This window comes from Rhinoraja longicauda, chromosome 39, assembly GCF_053455715.1.
Source record: "Rhinoraja longicauda isolate Sanriku21f chromosome 39, sRhiLon1.1, whole genome shotgun sequence".
NCBI classification, from domain to species: Eukaryota; Metazoa; Chordata; class Chondrichthyes; order Rajiformes; family Arhynchobatidae; genus Rhinoraja; species Rhinoraja longicauda.
The window spans coordinates 8,322,712-8,347,187 of NC_135991.1; the positions used below are offsets into that span (position 1 = coordinate 8,322,712).

The window sequence follows — 24,476 nt, forward strand, 5'->3', positions numbered from 1 at the left end:
AAGGCAGGGCACGGGTTATTGATTGTGGATGATCAGCCATGATCACAATGAATGGCGGTGCTTGCTCGAAGGGAGGGAGGAGAGGGAGGGGGGGGAGGAGAGAGAGGGGTCGGGAGAGAGGGGGGGAGAGAGAGGGAGGAGGGAGAGAGAGAGGGAGGAGGGAGAGAGAGAGGGAGGAGGAGAGAGAGAGGGAGGAGGGAGAGAGAGAGGGAGGAGGGAGAGAGAGGGAGGAGGGAGAGAGAGGGGGAGGGAGAGAGAGGGGGGAGGGAGAGAGAGGGGGAGGGAGAGCGAGGGGGGAGGGAGAGGGGGGTCGGGAGAGAGAGGTGGAGAGGGGGAGGGAGAGGGGGGCGGGAGAGGGGGGCGGGAGAGGGGGAAGGAGAGAGAGGGGGAAGGGGGAGGAGGAGAGAGGGGGGAGGGAGAGAGAGGGGGGGCTAGTAGTCTAGTAGTAATGAAATACCTTGAGCAGGGCTTCCATCATCCCACAAGAGACCAAGGCTTCTCCACCGGCATCGTAGCTGGCCAGATGGTAGAGGAAGGAGAACAGTGCCGTGGCAAACTGGTGGGGATACGGCTCCATTGACGGATCTGACAGGAGGACAAACACCAGACGCAAATCAGCATCGAGAAACCCCCCTCCTCCCCCCCCGCCCAACCGCCAACACGCGGCGGCCAACTGCCCCTCCCCCGTTGGACGATCGACAAGTTCGGAAGCGGTGGGAGCAGAACGAGGCCCTTCGGCCCATCGAGTCTACTCCGCCATTGCTTTACTCTACGTCTCCCTCTCAACCCCATTCTCTCCCTCTCAACCCCCCCCCTCCGGGCTAATCAAGAATCTATAGGCTAAAACTCATGTTTGTTTGTTTGTTTGTTTGTTCCAGAACTACAGCCAAAACGGTACACGATCGCGCAACAATTTTAGGCCCACCTTACTCACCGTCCTCCCTTCGGTGCTAATGGGAGAAGTTTCAATGGAATCGGTGTTATATTTTAAAGTTATTCACGTTTTAAAGTTTATATCTATCTCCTAGGGAGGGAGGGGAGAGGGAGGGGGGATAACGGGGGTTGAGGGGATGGAGTAGGGGAAGGGGGGAGGGGGAAGGGTAGAGGGGGAGGGGAGAGGGGAAGGGGGAGAGGGGGGATGGAGTGGGGGGAGGGGGAAGGGGATGGGGTAGGGGGCAGGGGAGGGGAATGGGGGAGGGGGTAGGGGGAATGGGGAGAGGGGAAGGGGGAGGGGGGAAGGGGGAGGGGAAGGGGGGAGGGGAAGGGGAGGGGGGAGGGGAAGGGGGAGGGGAAGGGGGAGGTGGGAGGGGATGGGGAAGGGGGATGGGGAAGGGGGAAGGAGGAAAAGGGGGGTTGAGGGGGATGGAGTGGGGGGGAGGGGAAGGGGAGAGGGGGAAGGCGGGAGGGGAAGGGGGAGAGGAAGGGAAGGGGGGAGGGGAAGGGAGAGAGGGAGAGGGTGCTGTACCAATGCAGGAGAGGTTTGTGTCCAACTTAGTCTAGTCTATCTTAAAAATATCCATCAACGACCTCCACAGAGTGGCAAAGAATCCGACAGATTCACCGCCCTCTGGCTAAAGAAATTCCCCTCATCTCCTTCCTAAAGGACGTCCTTTAATTCTGAGGATGTGCCCTCTGGTCCCCAGACTCTCCCACTAGTGGAAACATCCTCTCCACATCCACTCTATCCAGGACGCTCACTGTTCTGCACGTTTCAATGAGTTCCCCCCTCGTCCCAGCGAGTACAGGCCCAGTGCCCACAAACGCTCATCGTACATTAACCCGCCCTACCGGCAAATCTTGCACCTTTTTCTTTGCTCTGCTGATGTAAATTAAACATACGTAAGAATACAAACATCGAAAACAGGTGCAGAGTCGGCCATTCGATCATCCACAATCAGTCCCCCGTTCCTGCTTTCTCCCCAAGTCCCTTGATTCCGTTTGCCCCAAGAGCTAAATCCAACTCTCTCTTGAAAACATCCACTGCCTTCTGTGGCAGAGAATCCCACAGATTCACAGCTCTCTGGGTGAAAAGGTTTCTAGAAGATCCCCTCTCATCTTTCTAAATTCCAGTGAATACTAGCCCAGTTGATCCATTCTTTCATCGTGTGTCAGTCCCACCAACCCGGGGATCAATCTGGTGAACCTTCTCTGTACTCCCTCTATGGCAAGAATGTCTTTCCTCAGATTAGGAGACCAAAACTGTACGCAATACTCCAGATATGTACGCAATATTCAGATTCAGATCTTTCTAAGCTACAGTGAATACAAACCCAGTCTTTCCAGTCTCTCCTCATACGACAGTCCCGCCATCCCGGGGATTAATCTAGTTCAATTTCATTCCAGTCAATAGATAATAGGTGCAGGAGGAGGCCATTCGGCCCTTCGAACCAGCACCGCCATTCAATGTGATCATGGCTGATCATCCACAATCAGTACCCCGTTCCTGCCTTCTCCCCATACCCCCTGACTCCGCTATCCAAAGAGCTCTATCCAGCTCTCTCTTGAATGCATTCAGAGAATCTGCCTCCACAGCCTTCTGAGGCAGAGAATTCCACAGATTCACAACTCTCTGACTGAAAACGATTTTCCTCATCTCCGTTCTAAATGGCCGACCTCTTATTCTTAAACTGTGGCCCCTGGTTCTGGACTCCCCCAACATTGGGAACATGTTTCCTGCCTCTAACGTGTCCAACCCCTTAATAATCTTATACGTTTCGATAAGATCCCCCCCTCAATCTTCCAAATTCCAGCGAGTACAAGCCGAGTCTATCCAGACTTTCTTTATATGAAAGTCCCGCCATCCCAGGAATCAATCTGGTGAACCTTCTCTGTACTCCCTCTATGGCAAGAATGTCTTTCCTCAATTTAGAAGACCAAAACTGTACGCAATACTCCAGATATGTACGCAATATTCAGATTCAGATCTTTCTAAACTCCAGTGAATACAAGCCCAGTCTTTCCTCGTACGACAGTCCCGCCATCCCGGGGATTAACCTGGTGAACCTACGCTGCACTGCCTCAATAGCAAGGACGTCCTTCCTCAAATTTGGAGACCAAAACCGCACACAGTACTCCAAGTGCGGTCTCACCAGGGCCCCGCACTAGGGCCTTGTCTTATCCTTGATGGGACACGCAAGCAAATTGTTTTTCATTGTGCCCGGGCGCACGTGGCAATGCTAATCTAAACCGGCGGGCAGGGCAAACCTTGCCCGCCCGGGCGTGGCACACTCACCGATCATCGCCTGGATGCAGTTTCGCACCAGGACGGGCAGGAAGCCGTGGTAGGACGCTGTTCCGGTGCAGTCTATGATGCTGCTCAGCTTGGGGGTCCGCTCCAGGTGAACGATCGACGTCAGGGTCCGCAACGAGGCCGCTTTAATGTCCTTGCAAAGAGAAACAGAGCCGGTGAATGACTTGGATGAAGGGATTAAAAGTACCATTGGCAAATTTGCAGATGATACAAAGCTGGGTGGCAGTGTGAACTGCGAGGAAGATGCTGTGAGGTTGCAGGGCGACTTGGAAAGGTTGTGTGAGTGGGCGGATGCATGGCAGATGCAGTTTAATGTGGATAAGTGTGAGGTCATCCACTTTGGTGGTAAGAACAGGAAGGCAGAGTATTATCTGAATGGTGTCTCGTTAGGTACAACGAGATCTGGGTGTCCTAGTGCAACAGTCACTGAAAGGAAGCATGCAGGTACAGCAGGCAGTGAAGAAAGACAATGGCATGTTGGCCTTCATAACAAGAGGAGTTGAGTATTGGAGCAAAGAGGTCCTTCTGCAGTTGTACAGGGCCCTAGTGAGACCGCACCTGGAGTACTGTGTGCAGTTTTGGTCTCCAAATTCTTGCTATTGAGGGCGTGCAGCGTAGGTTAATTCCCGGAATGGCGGGACTGTCATATGTTGAAAGACTGGAGCGACTAGGCTTGTATACACTGGAATTTAGACGGATGAGAGGAGATCTTATCGTAACGTATAAGATTATTAAGGGGTTGGACACGCCTTAGGATATAGGTGGAGACAGGAAGACAGAGGGAGATCTGGGAAGGGGGAGGGGAAGAGAGGGTCAGAGGAACTATCTAAAGTTGGAGAAGTCGATGTTCATACCACTGGGCTGCAAGCTGCCCAGGCGAAATACGAGGTGCTATTCCTCCAATTTCCGGTGGGCCTCACTATGGCACTGGAGGAGGCCGAGGACAGAAAGGTCAGACTGGGAGTGGGAGGGGGAGTTGAAGTGCTCAGCCACCGGGAGATCAGCTTGGTCAATGTTCATTCCTGATCAGTGCGGGTGTCAGGGGCTAGGGGGGAGAAGGCAGGAGAACGGGGTTGGGAGGGGAGAGATGGACCGGCCGCCATTGAACGGCGGAGTGGACTCGATGGGCCGAATGGCCCGATTCCGCTCCCATCGCCAGTGAACTCACCATGAGCTGCTTGTCAGGAATCTGCAGCACATCGACGAGCTCCTCTATCAATCCGTTGTACAGGATGCTGTTGGCAGATTCTTGGAGGGCGTTGGAGTAAACTGGCGGGGAGAAGACGGAGCGGGCGGTCACTGCGATTGTCGGCGGGCGGGGCGCGGACGTGGCCGAACGGCCTGGCCGGGACCAGACACCAGGTGGCGCCACCAATAGCGGTCTCGCCAAGAGTCTGTCTGTCCATTCTTTATTTGTGTTGCATTGGAGAGCACTCTTCCCACACTCCCCCCTCTCCCCCACCCACTCCCCTCCTCCCCACTCCATCCTCCTCAACCCCACTTATCCTCCCCGCCTTCCCCTCCCCCCCACACCTTCCCCTCCTCCCTCCCTCTCTCCTCCCTCTATTCCCCCCCTTCCCCTCCACCCCTCTCAACCCCACTTATCCACCCCGCCTTCCCCTCCCCTTCCCCTCTCTCTCCTCCTCCCACCTCTCTCCCCCTCCCTCTATCCCCTCCCCTTCACCTCCTCCCCACTCCACCCCTCTCAACCACACTTATCCTCCCCGCCTTTCCTTCTCCCTTCCCTCCTCTCCCCTCCCTCCCCCTCCCCCTCTTCCCTCCAACTCCGCTCCCTCCCTCCTCCCTCTATTCCCTCCATCCCACTCCCTCTCCCCTTCCTCCCCACTCCATCCCCCTCAACGCCACTTATCCTCCCCACCTTTCCCTCCCCCCCCCCACCTTCCCCTCCCCCCTCTCATCCCTCCCCCTTACCTCTCATCCCTCCCCCCTACCTCTCTTCCCTCCCCCTACCTCTCTTCCCTCCCATTCCCCTCCCCCCTCCTCCAACTCCCCTCCCCCCTCCCCTACCTCTCTTCCCTCCCCCCTACCTCTCTTCCCTCCCCCCCTACCTCTCTTCCCTCCCATTCCCCTCCTTCCCACTCCATCCCCTCAACCCCACATCCTCCCCGCCTTCCCCTCCCCCTTCCCCCCTTCCCCCCCTCCCTCCCCCCCCACCTCTCTTCACTCCCTCTTCCCCTCCCCCTCATCCCTCCCTCCTCCTCCTCCTCCCCCCTTCCCACAACGCGGAAACTTCAGGTGCCTGGGAGATGGGGGTGGGCGGTGGGGGAGAGATGAGGCCTCTCATAGTTGGCCTGGCTGAGAACGATCCACTCTCCAGGGCCATGCTAGGTATGTCCACCACCTTGCCACTTTAACGCAAGCCCCAGGAGTTATTCCCCCACAGGTTATCCGACCCCCTTACCTAATATCGAGATGGCGTGCAACCTCGCCTGTACTGCTTGCAGTCTCTTCTTGTGGTTTGAGAATCCGTGAGCTAGCCGTATGTGTGTAAACAGCAGCATCTGGTGGAGGCAAAAGACACACGGTGACGTCGAGTATAGGAGCAGGGAGGTTCTGCTGCAGTTGTACAGGGCCTTGGTGAGACCGCACCTGGAGTATTGCGTACAGTTTTGGTCTCCTAATCTGAGGAAAGACATTCTAGCCTTAGAGGGAGTGCAGAGAAGGTTCACCAGATTGATTCCTGGGATGGCAGGACTTTCATATGATAGACTCGGCTTGTACTCGCTGGAATTTAGAAGATTGAGGGGGGATCTTATAGAAATATATAAAATTCTTAAGGGGTTGGAGAGGCTAGATGCGGGAAGATTGTTCCCGATGTTGGGGAAGTCCAGAACAAGGGGTCACAGCTCAAGGATAAGGGGGAAGTCTTTTAGGACCGAGATGAGAAAACATTTCTTCACACAGAGAGTGGTGAGTCTGTGGAATTCTCTGCCACAGAAGGTAGTTGAGGCCAGTTCATTGGCTATATTTAAGAGGGAGTTAGATGTGGCCCTTGTGGCTAAAGGGATCAGGGGGTATGGAGAGAAGGCACGTACAGGTTACTGAGCTGGATGATCAGCCATGATCATATTGAATGGCGGTGCAGGCTCGAAGGGCCGAATGGCCTACTCCTGCACCTATTTTCTATGTTTCTTTGTTGAATCTTCAACTGTTATTGCGTACGGTTACTTTCTGGAAGGAATCACGAGAGGAATAGATCGGGTAGAGTCTCTTGCCCAGAGTAGGGGAATCGAGGACCAGAGGACACGGGTTTAAGGCGAAGGGGAAAAGATTGAATAGGAATCTGAGGGGTAACTTTTTCGTGCAAAGGGTCGCAAAAATGCTGGAGTAACTCAGCAGGTCAGGCAGCATCTCAGGAGAGAAGGAATGGGTGACGTTTCAGTCTGAAGAAGGGTCTCGACCCCATTCCTTCTCTCCTAGATGATGCCTGACCCGCTGAGTTACTCCAGCATTTTGTGACACCTTCGATTTGTACCAGCATCTGCAGTTATTTCCCCCACACAGAGGGTGGTGGGTGAATGGAACGAGCTGCCGGAGGAGGTGGTTGAGGCAGGGACTATCCCAGTGTTTAAGAAACAGTTAGACAGGTACATGGATAGGACAAGTTTGGAGGGATATGGACCAAACGCGGGCAGGTGGGACTAGTGTAGATGGGGCATGTTGGCCAGTGTGGGCAGGTGGGAATAGTGTAGATGGGGCATGTTGGCCGGTGTGGGCGGGTGGGACTAGTGTAGATGGGACATGTTGGCCGGTGTGGGAAGGTGGGACTAGTGTAGATGGGGTATGTTGGCCGGTGTGGGACTAGCGTAGATGGGGCATGTTGGTCGGTGTGGGCAGGTGGGACTAGTGTAGATGGGGCATGTTGGCCGGTGTGGGCAGGAGGGACTAGTGTAGATGGGGCATGTTGGCCGATGTGGGCGGGTGGGACTAGTGTAGATGGGGCATGTTGGCCGATGTGGGCAAGTTGGTCGGTGTGGGCAGGTGGGACTAGTGTAGATGGGGCATGGTGGCCGGTGTGGGCAGTTGGGACTAGTGTAGATGGGGCATGTTGGCCGGTGTGGGCAGGTGGGACTAGTGTAGATGGGGCATGTTGGCCGGTGTGGGCGGGTGGGACTAGTGTAGATGGGGCATGTTGGCCGGTGTGGGCAGGTGGGACTAGTGTAGATGGGGGATGTTGGCCGGTGTGGGCAGGTGGGACTAGTGTAGATGGGGCATGTTGGTCGGTGTGGGCAGGTGGGACTAGTGTAGATGGGGGATGTTGGCCGGTGTGGGCAGGTGGGGCTAGTGTAGATGGGGCATGTGTGGAGTTTGCACGTTCTCCCTGTGACCTCGTGGGTTAGACAACAGACAATAGACAACAGGTGCAGGAGGAGGCCATTCGGCCCTTCGAGCCTGTACGCACCGCCATTCAATGTGATCATGGCTGATCATTCTCAATCAGTACCCCGTTCCTGCCTTCTCCTACCTTCACTCCAGCGACTAGGCTTGTATACACTGGGATTTAGAAGGATGAGAGGAGATCTTATCGAAACGTATAAGATTATTAAGGGGTTAGACACGTTAGAGGCAGGAAACATGTTCCCAATGTTGGGGGAGTCCAGAACAAGGGGTCACACAGTTTAAGAATAAGGGGTAGGCCATTTAGAACGGAGATGAGGAAAAACATTTTCAGTCAGAGAGTTGTGAATCTGTGGAATTCTCTGCCTCAGAAGGCAGTGGAGGCCAATTCTCTGAATGCATTCAAGAGAGAGCTAGATAGAGCTGTTAAGGATAGTGGAGTCAGGGGGTATGGGGAGAAGGCAGGAACGGGGTACTGATTGAGAATGATCAGCCATGATCACATTGAATGGCGGTGCTTGCTCGAAGGGCCGAATGGCCTCCTCCTGCACCTATTGTCTACCCCTTCTTGTCATGGGGTAGACTGACTCCCCTCCCCTCCCCTCCCCTCCCCTCCAATTTGCACTGGATCTCAACCTCCTCAACACTTCAACTCCCCCTCCCGTTCCCAATCCGACCTTCCAGTCCTGGGCCTCCTCCATTGTCAGAGTGAGGCCCAGCGCAAAATGGAGGACCAGCACCTCATATTTCGCTTGGGGAGTTTACACCCCAGCGCTACGAACATTGACTTCTCTTGCTGACCCTTGCTTTCCCTCTTTCTCCATCCCCTCCCGCCACCCAGTTCGCCCACCAGCCTGGCTGTCTTCGACGACATTTTGTCGCTGTACTTGGCTCGAAGGGCCGAATGGCCTACTCCTGCACCTATTGTCTGCCCCTGACATCAGTCCGAAGAAGGGTCTCGACCCGAAACGTCGCCCGTTCCTTCTCTCCAGAGATGCTGCCTGCCCCACTGAGTTACTCCAGCACTTTGCGTTTACCGTCGATTCAAACCAGCGCCTGCAGTTCTTTCCCGCACGACCCAACGGGCAAAGTGCGGTACAAATCTCGGGAGGACTCACCTGCTTGTCCTTTGGGATACTGTACATTTTGGTTAGAGACTCCATAATTTCAGAAGGGCTTTCGGAGATCTAGCAAACAGAAAAGAAGCCAGCGGTAAATAGGCAAGCACAACCTCCAATCTCACACCCATTGAAAGTATGCATGCAGGTGCAGCAGGCAGTGAAGAAAGCGAATGGTATGTTGGCATTCATAGCGAGGGGATTTGAGTATAGGAGCAGGGAGGTTCTGCTGCCGTTGTACAGGGCATTGGTGAGACCGCACCTGGAGTATTGCGTACAGTTTTGGTCTCCTAATCTGAGGAAAGACATTCTTGCCATAGAGGGAGTACAGAGAAGGTTCACCAGATCGATTCCTGGGATGGCGGGACTTTCATATGAAGAAAGACTGGATAGACTCGGCTTGTACTCGCTGGAATTTAGAAGATTGAGGGGGGGATCTTATAGAAACTTACAAAATTCTTAAGGGGTTGGACAGGCTAGATGCAGGAAGATTGTTCCCGATGTTGGGGAAGTCCAGAACAAGGGGGAAGTCTTTTAGGACCGAGATGAGAACGTTTTTTTTCACACAGAGAGTGGTGAATCTGTGGAATTCTCTGCCACAGAAGGTAGTTGAGGCCAGTTCATTGGCTATATTTAAGAGGGAGTTAGATGTGGCCCTTGTGGCTAAAGGGATCAGGGGGTATGGAGAGAAGGCAGGTACGGGATACTGAGTTGGATAATCAGCCATGATCATATTGAATGGCGGTGCGTACAGGCTCGAAGGGCCGAATGGCCTACTCCTGCACCTATATTCTATGTTCTCAAACGACTCAAAACGTAGGATTGGTATGTTCATTTCGGCCCCCGTATCTGAGGAAGGTTGTACTGGTTCTGGAGAGGTTCCAGAGGAGGTTTACGAGAACGATCCCAGGAATGAGTGGGTTAACGAACCTACGATGAGCGTTTGTAGGCACTGGGCCTGTACTCGCTGGAGTTTAGAAGAACGAGGGGGGACCTCATAGAAACGTACAGAACAGTGAGCAGCCGGGATAGAGCGGATGTGGAGAGGATGTTTCCACTGGTGGGATAGTCTGGGACCAGAGGGCACAGCCTCAGAGTTAGAGGACGTTCCTTTAGGAAGGGGATGAGGGGGGATTTCTTTAGCCAGAGGGCGGTAAATCTGTGGGATTCCTTGCCACGGACGGCCGTGGAGGCCATAAGTCAGTGGATGTTTTTAAGGCAGAGATAGACAGATTGTTGATCAGTGCGGGTGTCAGGGGTTATGGGGAGAAGGCAGGAGAATGGGGTTGGGAGGGAGAGATAGACCAGCGGTGATTGAATGGCGGAGTAGACTCGATGGGCCGAATGGCCTCATTCTGATCCTATCACGTATGACCGTCATAACGAGGGGCATTGATCCCAGGTGTATGATAGTCAGGACGTCGTGATGGAGCTCTGTAGGACTTTGAATGGGACACATTCTCTCTTGAACACATCCAGTGAATTGGCCTCCACTGCCTTCTGAGGCAAAGAATTCCACAGATTCACAACTCTCTGACTGAAAAAGTTTTTCCTCATCTCCGTTCTAAATGGCCGACCCCTTATTTTTAAACTGTGGCCCCTTGTTCTGGACTCCCCCAACATTGGGAACATGTTTCCTGCCTCTAACGTGTCCAACCCCTTAATAATCTTATATGTTTCGATAAGATCCCCCCTCATCCTTCTAAATTCCAGTGTATACAAGCACAGTCGCTCCAGTCTTTCAACATACGACAGTCCCGCCATCCCGGGAATTAACCTGGTGAACCTACGCTGCACGCCCTCAATAGCAAGAATATCCTTCCTCAAATTTGGAGACCAAAACTGCAAACAATACTCCAGGTGCGGTCTCACAAGGGCCCTGTACAACTGCAGAAGGACCTCTTTGCTCCTATACTCAACTCCTCTTGTTATGAAGGCCAACATGCCATTGGCTTTCTTCACTGCCTGCTGTACCTGCATGCTTCCTTTCAGTGACTGATGCACTAGGACACCCAGATCTCGTTGTACGTCCCCTTTTCCTAACTTGACACCATGCAGATAATAATTTGCCTTCCTATTCTTACCACCAAAGTGGATAACCTCACACTGATCCACATTAAACTGCATCTGCCATGCATCTGCCCACTCACACAACCTGTCCAAGTCACCCTGCAACCTCATAGCATCTTCCTCACAGTTCACACTACCACCCAGCTTTGTATCATCTGCAAATTTGCTAATGGTACCTTTAATCCCTTCATCCAAGTCATTGATGTATATTGTAAATAGCTGCGGTCCCAGCACCGAGCCTTGCGGTACCCCACTAGTCACTGCCTGCCATTCTGTAAGGGATCCATTTATCCCCACTCTTTACTTTCTGTCTGCCAACCAAATTTCTATCCACGTCAGTACCCTACCTCCAATACCATGTGCTCTAATTTTGCCCACTAATGTCCTATGTGGGACCTTGTCGAAGGCTTTCTGAAAGTCGAGGTACACCACATCCACCGGCTCTCCCCTGTCAATTTTCCTAGTTACATCCTCAAAACAATCCAGAAGATTAGTCAAGCATGATTTCCCCTTCGTAAATCCATGCTGACCCGGAACGATCCTGTTACTACTATCCAAATGCTCCGCAATTTCGTCTTTTATAATCGACTCCAGCATCTTCCCCACCACTGATGTCAGACTAACTGGTCTATAATTTCCCGTTTCCTCTCTCCCTCCTTTCTTAAAAAGTCTCAGTCCTAAATGGCTGACCCCATATTCTTAAACCGTGCGTGGCCCCTGGTTCTGGACTCCCCCAACACGGGGAACATTTTTCCCGCACCTAGCGTGGCACGGTGGCGCAGCGGTAGAGTTGCTGCCTTACAGCGAATGCAGCGCCGGAGACTCAGGTTCGATCCTGACTACGGGCGCCGTCTGTACGGAGTTCGTACGTTCTCCCCGTGACCTATGTTGAAAGGCTGGAGCGATTGGGCTTGTATACACTTGGAATTTAGAAGGATGAGAGGGGATCTTATTGAAACATGTAAGATAATTAGGGGATTGGACACATTAGAGGCAGGAAACATGTTCCCAATGTTGGGGGAGTCCAGAACAAGGGGCCACACAGTTTAAGAATAAGGGGTCGGCCATTTAGAACGGAGATGAGGAAGAACTTTTTCAGTCAGAGAGTGGTGAAGGTGTGGAATTCTCTGCCTCAGAAGGCAGTGGAGGAGGCCAGTTCGTTGGATGCTTTCAAGAGAGAGCTGGATAGAGCTCTTAAGGATAGCGGAGTGAGGGGGTATGGGGAGAAGGCAGGAACGGGGTACTGATTGAGAGTGATCAGCCATGATCGCATTGAATGGCGGTGCGTACAGGCTCGAAGGGCTGAATGGCCTCCTCCTGCACCTATTGTCTATTGACCGGCGTGGGTTTTCTCCGAGATCTTCGGTTTCCCCCCACACTCCAAAGACGTGCAGGTATGTAGGTTAATTGGCTGGGTAAAATGTAAGAATTGTCCCTAGTGTGTGTAGGATAGTGTTAATGTGCGGGGATCGCGGACTCGGTGGGCCGAAGGGCCTGTTTCCGCGCTGCGTCTCGAAATCGAAATCGAAATCGAAAACATCAATCCCTGTAATTGAGGCATTTTTATGAATTAAAGACACGATAAGCAGAGAACGACGGCAGGCGTTGGTTGGAAGCACTCACCTTGTCTAACTGCTCTATGTGGATGTAATGTAGTGTGTTGTTTGTTGTGGCCTGGAAGAGAGAAAGCAATAACAGAGAGGTCAGGGCGGGTTTACGCAAGACCGATACGGATTCCCGAATCGCGGTCGGTTTTTGGCGCACAAACACGGGACTGCAAATGGTCGATAAACCGAGACCTGCCGGCGGTAGAATCGCTGGGGCCAGGCAACGCCGATACAACGCCAACTCCATTAGCAAATTTGCAGACGACACAAAGCTGGGCGGCAGCGTGAACTGTGAGGAGGATGCAGGGTGACTTGGACAGGTTGTGCGAGTGGGCGGATGCATGGCAGATGCAGTTTGACGTGGGTAATGTGAGCTTATCCACTTTGGTGGCCAGAACAGGAAGGCAGATTATTATCTGAACGGTGTCAATTTAGTACAACGAGATCTGGGTGTCCTAGTGCATCAGTCACTGAAAGGAAGCATGCCAACCCCTTAATAATCTTATACGTTTCGATAAGATTCCCTCTCAGCCTTCTAAATTCCAGTCGCTCCAGTCTTTCAACATATGATAGTCCCGCCATTCCGGGAATTAACCTAGTAAACCTACGCTGCACGCAGTCAATAGCAAGAATATCCTTCCTCAAATTTGGGGACCAAAACTGCACACAGTGCTCCAGGTGTGGTCTCACTAGGGCCCTGTACAACTGGAGAAGGACCTCTTTGCTCCTAAACTCAACTCCTCTTGTTATGAAGGCCAACATGCCATTGGCTTTCTTCACTGCCTGCTGTACCTGCATGCTTCCTTTCAGTGACTGATGCACTAGGACACCCAGATCTCGTTGTACGTCCCCTTTTCCTAACTTGACACCATTCAGATAATACTCTGCCTTCCTATTCTTACCACCAAAGTGAATAACCTCACACTTATCCACATTAAACTGCATCTGCCATGCATCCGCCCACTCACACAACCTGTCCAAGTCACCCTGCAACCTCATAGCATCTTCCTCACAGTTCACACTACCACCCAGCTTTGTATCATCTGCAAATTTGCTAATGGTACTTTTAATCCCTTCATCCAAGTAATTGATGTATGTTGTAAATAGCTGCGGTCCCAGCACCGAGCCTTGCGGTACCCCACTAGTCACTGCCTGCCATTCTGAAAGGGACCCATTTATCCCCACTCTTTGCTTTCTGTCTGTCAACCAATTTTCTATCCATGTCAGTACCCTACCCCCAATACCATGTGCTCTAATTTTGCCCACTAATCTCCTATGTGGAACCTTGTCGAAGGCTTTCTGAAAGTCGAGGTACACCACATCCACCGGCTCTCCCCTGTCAATTTTCCTAGTTACATCCTCAAAACATCCCAGAAGATTAGTCCAAGTTAGTCTGAATCCCTTCATCCAAGTCAGTCTGAAGAAGGGTCTCGACCCGAAACGTCACCCATTCCTTCTCTCCCGAGATGCTGCCTGACCCGCTGAGTTACTCCAGCATTTTGTGTCTGCCTTCGACTCCAGTTACACCTCGCGCTGCCTCGGCAAGGCCAGCAGCAGAATCAAGGACCAGTCTCACCCCCGGTCACTCCCTCTTCTCCCCTCTCCCATCGGGCAAGAGGTACAGAAGTGTGCAGACGCACACCTCCAGATTCAGGGGCAGTTTTTCCCGCCTGTTATCAGGCAACTGAACCATCCGACCACATCCAGAGAGCAGTGCTGGACTACTATCTACCTCTTTGGTGACCCTCGGACTATCTTTGATGGGACTTTGCTGGTTTTACCTTGCACTAAACGTTATTCCCTTATCATGTATCTGTACACAATAGATGCACTTTACACCAACTGTTTATTGTCACCTGTACCGAGGTACAGTGAAAAGCTTTTGTTGCATGCTAACCAGTCAGCAGAAAGACAATACACGATTACAATCGAGCCATTTACAGTGTACAGATACATAAGGGAATAACATTTCAGGGCAAGGTAAAGCCAGCAAAGTCCGATCAAGGATTTTGTAGATTTTAGATTTTTTAGATTTTGAGATACAGCGCGGAAACAGGCCCTTCGGCCCACCGAGTCCCCGCCGCCCAGCGATCCCCGCATATTAACACTATCCTACACACACACTAGGGACAATTTTTACATTCACCCAGTCAATTAACCTACAAACCTGCACGTCTTTGGAGTGTGGGATGAAACCGAAAAAGATCTCGGAGAAAACCCACGCAGGTCACGGGGAGAACGTACAAACTCCGTACAGACGGCGCCCGTAGTCAGGATCGAACCTGAGTCTCCGGCGCTGCATTCGCTGTAAGGCAGCAACTCTACCGCTGCGCCACCGTGCCACCGGATAGCCCCAGGATCACCAAAGATGTACATAGTAGATCATTTTCCAAATCTTTCATTCATTTGCTCTATCTTTGTTCGGACAAACTGGGTGTCGTGGTACACCATTCATTGAAAGTAGGCATGCAGGTGCAGCAGGCAGTGAAGAAAGCGAATGGTATGTTGGCATTCAACGCGAGGGGATTTGAGTATAGGAGTATAGGAGCAGGGAGATTCTGCTGCAGTTGTACAGGGCATTGGTGAGACCAACCTGGAGTATTGCGTACAGTTTTGTTCTCCTAATCTGAGGAAAGACATTCTTGCCATAGAGGGAGTACAGAGAAGGTTCACCAGATTGATCCCTGGGATGGTAGGACTTTCAGATGAAGAAAGACTGGATAGACTCGGCTGGTTCTCGCTGGAATTTAGAAGATTGAGGGGGGGGATCTTATAGAAACTTACAAAATTCTTAAGGGGTTGGACAGGCTAGATGCAGGAAGATTGTTCCCGATGTTGGCGAAGTCCAGAACAAGGGGTCACAGTTTAAGGATAAGGGGGAAGTCTGTTAGGACCGAGATGAGAAAGTTTTTTTTCACACAGAGAGTAGTGAATCTGTGGAATTCTCTGCCACATAAGGTAGTTGAAGCCAGTTCATTGGCTATATTTAAGAGGGAGTTAGATGTGGCCCTTGTGGCTAAAGGGATCAGAGGGTATGGAGAGAAGGCAGGTACGGGATACTGAGTTGGATGATCAGAAAATAGAAAAGGTGTAGGTCATTCAGCCCTTCGAGCCTGTACGCACCGCCATTCAATATGATCATGGCTGATCATCCAACTCAGTATCCTGTACCTGCCTTCTCTCCATACCTCCTGACCCCTTTAGCCACAAGGGCCACATCTAACTCCCTCTTAAATATAGCCAATGAACTGGCCTCAACTACCTTCTGTGGCAGAGAATTCCACAGATTCACCACTCTCTGTGTGAAAAAAAACCGTTCTCATCTCGGTCCTAAAAGACTTCCCCCTTATCCTTAAACTGTGACCCCTTGTTCTGGACTTCCCCAACATCGGGAACAATCGTCCTGCATCTAGCCTGTCCAACCCCTTAAGAATTTTGTACGTTTCTATAAGATCCCCCCTCAATCTTCTAAATTCCAGCGTACCTATCCATGTACCTGTCTGGCTGGTTCTTAAACGTTGGGATAGTCCCAGCCTCAACTACCTCCTCCGGCAGCTCGTTCCATTCACCCACCACCCTCTGTGTGGAAAAGTTACCCCTTAGATTCCTATTGCCCGATAGTGTGTTTAAAGTTTTCTTTAACTACCTGGGGATTATATTCAGTGCGCTAAAACTATTACCTCTGGACATTCGGTGCGTTGTGTGAAAACGTTACCCCTCAGATTCCTGTTAAATCTTTTCCCTCTTCCCCGTGTCCTCTGGTCATCGATTCCCCTACTCTGGGGCAAGAGACTCTGTGCATCTGCCCGATCTATTCCTCATGATTTTGTACACCTCTGCAAGATCGCCCCTCGTCCTCCTGCGCTCCAGGGAAATAGAGACACAGCTCGCCCCAGCCTCACACCCTCTAGTCTCTGCGCCCTTCCCAGCTTGACGACATCTTTCCTACAAAGGGTGGTGCCACAGGATGCTAGGCCTCAAAAAGCCCTTGGACTGGCAGAGGGGGGGGGGGGGGGGGGGGGATGAGAGGGGATCTTATAGAAACACCTGTTCAGCACTGCCTTCAACCACTGACCATCACCTCACCTTCTGTCTCCTTTTTCTGTTCGTTTACTTATTTATCTATTTATTCACTTCTCTATGTTCTAGTAATCCCTGTAAAGCGTCTTTGAGTGTTTGAAAAGCGCTATATAAATGTAATGCATTATTATTATTATTATTATTATAAAATTATAAAAGGCCTGGACAAGCCAGATGCAGGAAAAATGTTCCCAATGTTGGGGGAGTCCAGAACCAGGGGCCACACAGTCTAAGAATAAAGGGGAGGCCATTTAAAACTGAGGTGAGAAGGAACTTTTTCCACCCAGAGAGTTGTGAATCTGTGGGATTCTCTGCCACAGAGGGCAGTGGAGGCCAATTCACCGGATGGATTTAAGAGAGAGTTAGATAGAGCTCTAGGGGCTAGAGGAATCAAGGGATATGGGGAGAAGGCAGGCACGGGTTATTGAGTGGTTTGATAATTTGAGGAAGGACGTCCTTGCTATTGAGGCAGTGCAGCGTAGGTTCACGAGATTGATCCCAGGAATGGCGGGACTGACATGAGGAAAGATTGGAAAGACTGGGCTTGTATTCACTGGAGTTTAGAAGGATGAGAGGGGATCTTATAGAGACGTATAAAATTATAAAAGGACTGGACAAGCTAGATGCAGGAAAAATGTTCCCAATGTTGGGGGAGTCCAGAACCAGGGGCCACACAGTCTAAGAATAAAGGGGAGGCCATTTAAAACTGAGATGAGAAGAAACTTTTTCACCCAGAAAGTTGTGAATGTGTGGAATTCTCTGCCACAGAGGGCAGTGGAGGATGAATTTAAAAGAGAGTCAGATAGAGCTCTAGGGGCTAGTCGAATTAAGGGATATGGGGAGAAGGCAGGCACGGGTTACTGATTGGGTCACTGGATGGATTTAAGATGTGTTGATCCTGGTACAAATCGAAGGTGTTTATTCCCAAAATGCTGGAGTAACTCAGCAGGTCAGGCAGCAACTCAGGAGAGAAGGAATGGGTGACGAATGGGATGGAAGGAATGGGATTTCGGGTCGAGACCTAGGAATCAAGGGATATGGGGAGAAGGCAGGCACGGGTTATTGATTGTGGATGATCAGCCGTGATCACAATGAATGGCGGTGCGTACAGACTCGAAGGGCCGAATGGCCTCCTCCTGCACCTATTTTCTACGTTTCTATGTTTCTATGCAACCCCGTTCCTGCCCTTTTTTGTTGAACTAAGGCTCTCAAGAGTGTGGTTTTTTTTTGGGGGGGATTTTTTTTTTAAAAAGAGACCTCACCTTTTTGTCCAACTTCACCTCGGCACTTGGCTCTGCATAGAACTCAAAGTGTAGTGTTGTTGCACTAGGTGGGTACTTCTATATGAAAAAAAAGGACAAAAAAAGAGGGGTTTCAATACCCAATTTATTGCCTTCACTCAACACTGTGTGAGCCACTTTGTACACTACACATTTCTCTCGTTAAATTAAGCTAATGTTTAAAAACAAAGCAACTTTTGCCCTGGACGACCAAAGTTGGGCCTTGGCGAAGATTGAGACTGAGGGGTGGGGGGGAGGGGCAAATGTGTCCCATCCCACCCTAAGCTGGAGACGTAGGAGAAAAACTGCAGATGCTGGTCTAAATCGGAGGGAGACACACAAAATGGTGGCGTGACTCAGCGTGTCAGGCGGCATCGTTTCGGGTCAATAGGCAAGAGGTGCAGGAGTTGCAAGAAAATAACTGCAGACGCTGGTACAAATCGAAGGTGTTTATTCACAAAATGCTGGAGTAACTCAGCAGGTCTGGAGTAACTTAGCAGGCCAGGCAGCATCTCGGGAGAGAAGGAATGGGTGACGTTTCGGGTCAGACTGAAGAAGGGTCTCGACCCGAAACGTCACCCATTCCTTCTCTCCCGAGATGCTGCCTGACCCACTGAGTTACTCCAGCATTTTGTGAATAGGTGCACAGGAGTTGGCCATTCGGCCCTTCGAGCCAGCACCGCCATTCAATGTGATCGTGGCTGATCATTCTCGATCAGTACCCCGTTCCTGCCTTCTCCCCGTACCCCCTGACTCCCTCCGCTATCCTTAAGAGCTCTATCGAGCTCGCTCTTGAATGCCGCCTGACCCTTTGAGCTACTCCAGCATTGTGTGTCGACCGTCGAGACGTTGGAGCTGGCAACAAAATGGACGGGACTGCAAAACAAGATGGCACCCAAATCGGGGTCGACTCCTCGATCAAAAGTGGCTAGGCCGTAAACTGCGGGAGGGAGGGAGGGAGGGAGAGAGCTCACGGCGTCTGGCCACACACACGCAGAACCGCGAGGGGATGACCACGGGCTGGCGCGGCGGGTGGAGACGCTATCCTTTGGGGGGGAGCAACACAAAAAAAAAAAAAAAAAAAAAAAAAAACCCGGGAACATTCCACAAATATCCACACGTTCGACGCGCCTTCCCCCCGCGGGCTCGTGGAGGCGTCTCTCCCACGCGCCGAGTCAACGGAAACGCGCGGTTCGAGAAAGACGGCAAGGGTGCCACCTGGAGCGCCCCATTCGGCCCGCGCCGGCCAATCCCGTGGAGGCCGCAGAGCGAGGCGAGGAGAGCAACGAGATAACATTTGATTCTTTCTCGGCCGGTTATCTCTGCCGAGACCACCGCTCGACCTTTGACTCGAACTCACGCCCGGCGTTGGGGGCCGCACTTAAAAAGGAAAATGGGGGGTGGGGGGGGGGGGGGGGGGGTAGGGGGGAGGAGCAACCTACGATGGATTTGGAACACAACGCACAGAATCCCACCAGAGAAAACGGACCACCGCCCGACGCCTCTCCATCTGCAAACGTTGCAGATCGCAAGGTGGACACGCGCGCGGCAGCGAGACTCCACATCGACGGAGGATCAATGCGCGTTACCCCAAGGCACAAGAACGGAAAACAGCGGCCTGGTGGAAAATCCTCGCGCTCCGCCCGTTTGGCGGCAGCTCTAACAACGAGGTGCAAAAACAACCACTCGATGCACGCTCGTTTGAACTCGGCCTGAAACACAAGCACAGCGGCAAAACGCGGGCAGACCCCGGAAGTCCTCTCGCTCTCTCAGTGACGCCACTTACCGACATCTGCAGGTCGCGGCAGCATTCTGCAAGGCCAAATCCATTTTCCTTTCCACCCCAACTCTGTTGGAGAGAAAGATTTGACGCTTTAGTGCAACGCAAACCGGGAGGACGTGGCCCAGAGGAAAATCCAAGTCGCGTGGCGAGCTTGGTTCACCAGGTTAATTCCAGGAATGGCGGGACTGTCGTATGTTGAAAGACTGGAGCGACTGGGCTTGTATACACTTGTACAGGGCCCTAGTGAGACCGCACCTGGAGTACTGTGTGCAGTTTTTGTCTCCAAATTTGAGGAAGGATATTCTTGCTATTGAGGGCGTGCAGGCGTAGGTTTACTAGGTTAATTCCGGAATGGCGGGACTGTCGTACGTTGAAAGACTGGAGGCGACTGGGCTTGTATACACTGGAATTTAGAAGGATGAGAGGATCTTATCGAAACGTATAAGATTATTAAGGGGTTGGACACGTTGGAGGCAGGAAACATGTTCCCAATGTTGGGGGAGTCCAGAACCAGGGGCCACAGTTTAAGAATAAGGGGTCGGCCATTTAGAACGGAGATGAGGAAAAACTTAAGAATAAGGGGTCGGCCATTTAGACAATAGACAATAGGTGCAGGAGGAGGCCATTCAGCCCTTCGAGCCAGCACCGCCATTCAATGTGATCATGGCTGATTATTCTCAATCAGTACCCCGTTCCTGCCTTCTCCCCATACCCCTGACTCCGCTATCCTTAAGAGCTCTATCTAGCTCTCTCTTGAATACATTCAGAGAATTGGACTTCGCTGCCTTCTGAGGCAGTGAATTCCACAGATTTACAACTCTCTGACTGAAAAGGTTTTTCCTCATCTCCGTTCTAAATGGCCGACCCCTTATTCTTAAACTGTGGCACCTTGTTCTGGACTCCCCCAACATTGGGAACATGTTTCCTGCCTCTAACGTGTCCAACCCCTTAATAATCTTATACGTTTCGATAAGATCCCCTCTCATCCTAAATTCCAGTGTATACATTTAGAACGGAGATGAGGGGGAGGGGGAGAGAGGGAGGAGAGGGGGGGAGAAGAGAGGGGGGAAGAAGAGAGGGGGGGGAGAGAGAGGGGGGGAGAGAGAGAGGGGGGGGAGAGAGAGGGGGGGAGAGAGAGGGGGGGGGGGATAGAGAGGGGGGGATAGAGAGGGGGGGATAGAGAGGGGGGGGATAGAGAGGGGGGGATAGAGGGGGGGAGAGAGAGGGGGGGGAGAGAGAGGGGGGGAGAGAGAGGGGGGGAGAGAGAGGGGGGGAGAGAGAGGGGGGGAGAGAGGGGGGGAGAGAGGGGGGGAGAGAGGGGGGGGGAGGAGAGGGGGGGAGAGAGAAGGGGAGAGGCTCAAGACTTGTGGTCCTACCTCGGCCAAGTGCTGTAGTCTCGACAACAGTGGAGTCCTCTTATCCGATCCAAGCCTGGTAATATAGTTTGATCTCTTGCTGAATACGTACAGCAGGTTTAATACAGCCAACACCACCTGCATGTCACATGATGCTAATAACGTGGTCAGGTGCTGGAAAAAAAAATTAGTACATTCAATTCATAACCAGGTTTAGCAAATTTGAAACGACTCAGCGGGTCAGGCAGCATCTGTGGAGAACGTGGATAGGTGACGTTTGACAGAGTGCTGGAGCAACTCAGCGGGTCAAGCAGCATCTGTGGAGAACATGGATAGGTGACGTTTCACAGAGTGCTGGAGTAACTCAGCGGGTCAAGCCAGATCTGTGGGGAACTTGGATAGGTGACGTTTCACAGAGTGCTGGAGTAACTCAGTGGGTCAGGCAGCATCTCAGGAGAGAAGGAATGGGTGACGTTTCACAGAGTGCTGGAGTAACTCAGCGGGTCAGGCAGCATCTGTGGAGAACGTGGATAGGTGACGTTTCACAGAGTGCTGGAGTAACTCAGCGGGTCAGGCAGCATCTGTGGAGAACATGGATAGGTGACGTTTCACTGAGTGCTGGAGCAACTCAGCGGGTCAGGCAGTATCTGTGGAGAACACGGATAGGTGACGTTTCACAGAGTGCTGGAGTACTCAGCGGGTCAGGCAGCATCTGTGGAGAACATGGACAGGTGACGTTTCACAGAGTGCTGGAGTAACTCAGCGGGTCAGGCAGCATCTCTGGGGAACATGTATATGTGACGTTTCACAGAGTGCTGGAGTAACTCAGTGGGTCAGGCAGCATCTGTGGAGAGAAGGAATGGGTGGTGATTGGGTTGAGTTGGGTTGGGATGGGTTGAGTTGGGTTGGGATGGGTTGAGTTGAGTTGGGTGACGTTTCACAGAGTGCTGGGAGTAACTCAGCGGGTCAGGCAGCATCTGTGGAGAACACGGATAGGTGACGTTTCACTGAGTGCTGGAGCAACTCAGCGGGTCAGGCAGTATCTGTGGAGAACACGGATAGGTGACGTTTCACAGAGTGCTGGAGTAACTCAGCGGGTCAGACAGCATCTCTTGGGAACTTGGATAGGTGACGTTTCACAGAGTGCTGGAGTAACTCAGTGGGTCAGGCGGCATCTCTGGAGAACGCGGATAGGTGACAGTCTGAAGAAGGGTCTCGACCCGAAACGTCACCCATTCCTTCTCTCCAGAGATGCTGCCTGACCCGCTGAGTAACTCCAGCATTTTGCGTCTATCTTCGGTTTAAACCAGCATCTGCAGTTCCTTCGTACACATGGGGTCGGTGACGTCTCGGTTCGAGACCAGTCAGACCCGACCCCGAAACGTAACCTCTGCAGGTCTTCCGGAGATGATGCCTGACCCGCAGAGTTTACTCCAGCACTTTGTGCCTTTCTTTGGTCAACCAGCTTTGGAGTTCCCGCTGTTGAATGTAAGCTGGCATCTGCAGTTTCTTGTATCTCTGCAAGTCCAAACAATGGCAAGTCTGCCCAACAAACGTCACCTATCCATGTTCTGCCTTCAGCGCTAACACGACCAGGACAGCACGGTGGCATCACCATCACAACCACAACCATACTTTATTAGCCAAGTATGTTTTGCAACAGACAGACGAGGAATTCCACTTGCCGCACAGTCATAACAATCAAAAGCAACAGGACACACAGAATACATTTTAACATGAACATCCACCACAGTGACTCCTCCACATTCCTCACGGCGATGGAAGGCCAAACAAAGTCCAATCTCTCGCTTTGACTGCGTGTGTTGGTGTGTGTGTGCGTAGGTGTGGGTGCGTGTGTGCCCTAGGTGTGTGTGTGTGTGTGCGTGTGTGTGCGTAGGTGTGTGTGTGTGTGTGTGTGTGCGCGCGTGTGGTGTGCAGGTGTATGTAGGCGTGCTTGTGTGTAGGTGTGCTTGTGTGTAGGTGTGGGTGTGTGTAGGTATGGGTGTGGGTGCGTGTAGGTGTGGGTGCGTGTAGGTGTGCGTGCGTGTAGATGTGCGTGCGTGCGTATGTGTGTGTGCGTGCGTATGTGTGTGTGAGTGCGTATGTGTGTATGCGTGCGTATGTGTGTGTGAGTGCGTATGTGTGTACGTGTGCGTGCGTATGTGTGTGTGCGTGCGTATGTGTGTGTGCGTGCGTGCGTATGTGTGCGTGTGTATGTGTGCGTGCGTATGGGTGTGTGTGCGTGCGTATGTGTGTGTGGGGTGCGTGTAGGTGTGCGTGCGTGCGTATGTGTGTGTGCGTGCGTATGTGTGTGTGCGTGCGTATGTGTGTGTGTGCGTGCGTATGGGTGTGTGTGCGTGCGTATGGGTGTGTGTGTGTGCGTATGTGTGTGTGCGTGCGTATGTGTGCGTGCGCGTATGTATGTATGTATGTGTGTGCGTGCGTATGTGAGTGTGGTGTGCGTGCGTGTGCGTGCGTATGTGTGTGTGCGTATGTGTGTGTGCGTATGTGTGTGTGTGTGTGCGTACGTATGTGTGTACGTGCGTATGTGTGTGTACGTGCGTATGGTGTGTGTGTGTGTGTACGTGCGTATGTGTGTGTGTGTGCGCGTGTGTGCGTATGAGTATGCGTGCGTGGGTATGTGTGTGCATACAGAGGATGGCTGGTCGGTGCTGTATCTCTAAAGTTGAAGGTGCACTCACTTCGATGGAGCTGTACAGATGGCGGGAGAAGCTGTACTCAATGAGCAGGGCTGTGAAGTTCAAGACAGCCAGCAGGAGGGCTTTGAGCTGCTCGTTCTCGGGCCTGTCGCACACCAACATCCACGACATGGTCTCCACCGTCTGCCCAGCGTCCGCCAAGATGCCATCGAAGCGATCCAGCATGTCCACCCAGTGGTACAGCTCGCACTGCAGGGAGACAGCACACAGGTACCTCCTGATGAGGGTCGCCAACTGTCCCGTATTAGCCGGGACATCCCGTATATTGGGCTAAATTGGTTTGTCCCCGTATGGGACTTGTCCTGCATTAGACCCGGGGGGCGCTGCAGGCCCGGACACTGTAGGCCCGGACAGGGTAGGCCCGGAAAGTGTAGGCCCGGGCACTACAGGCCCGGACACTGCAGGCCCGGAGGCCGCCTTAACAGAGGTTGCATAGTAACCCACCTCCCGGCCCCGGGCAGCCGCCATTGGTGGAGCGGGAGCACATGGCCGCTGGCTGGGTGGTGACGTCACCTTGTCCCTTATTTGGGAGCGAGATAGTTGGCAACCCTAATCCTGAGGCCTCCAATACACAATGCGGCGTTTCAACTAATCCCCGAGTTTAGTTTAGCTTAGAGATACAGACCGGAAACGGGCCCACCGGGTCCGCGCCGACCAGCAATCCCCGCACACGAGCACTACCCTACACACGCAAGGGCAATTTACACTTATACCAAGAATACAAACCCAAGCCAATTAACTTACAAACCTGCACGTCTTAGGAGTGTGGGAGATCTCAGAGAAAACCACGGAGTTTGTACGTTCTCCCCGTGGGTTTTCTCCGAGATCTTCGGTTTCCACCCACACTCCAAAGA

General features: G+C 52.3%; 1 protein-coding gene across 1 annotated transcript in view; it reads right to left on the reverse strand.

Annotated features, from left to right (window-relative positions):
- LOC144611183 (E3 ubiquitin-protein ligase HUWE1-like) overlaps window positions 1-24,476 on the reverse strand; it is a 231,474-nt gene that overhangs the window by 164,935 nt on the left and 42,063 nt on the right. Inside the window, 10 exon segments of the mRNA XM_078430236.1 lie at window positions 458-585; window positions 3,233-3,383; window positions 4,419-4,519; window positions 5,673-5,772; window positions 8,728-8,796; window positions 12,421-12,471; window positions 17,747-17,824; window positions 19,551-19,613; window positions 20,924-21,076; window positions 23,605-23,811. Of these exon segments, the coding sequence (XP_078286362.1) occupies window positions 458-585; window positions 3,233-3,383; window positions 4,419-4,519; window positions 5,673-5,772; window positions 8,728-8,796; window positions 12,421-12,471; window positions 17,747-17,824; window positions 19,551-19,613; window positions 20,924-21,076; window positions 23,605-23,811 (1,101 nt within the window).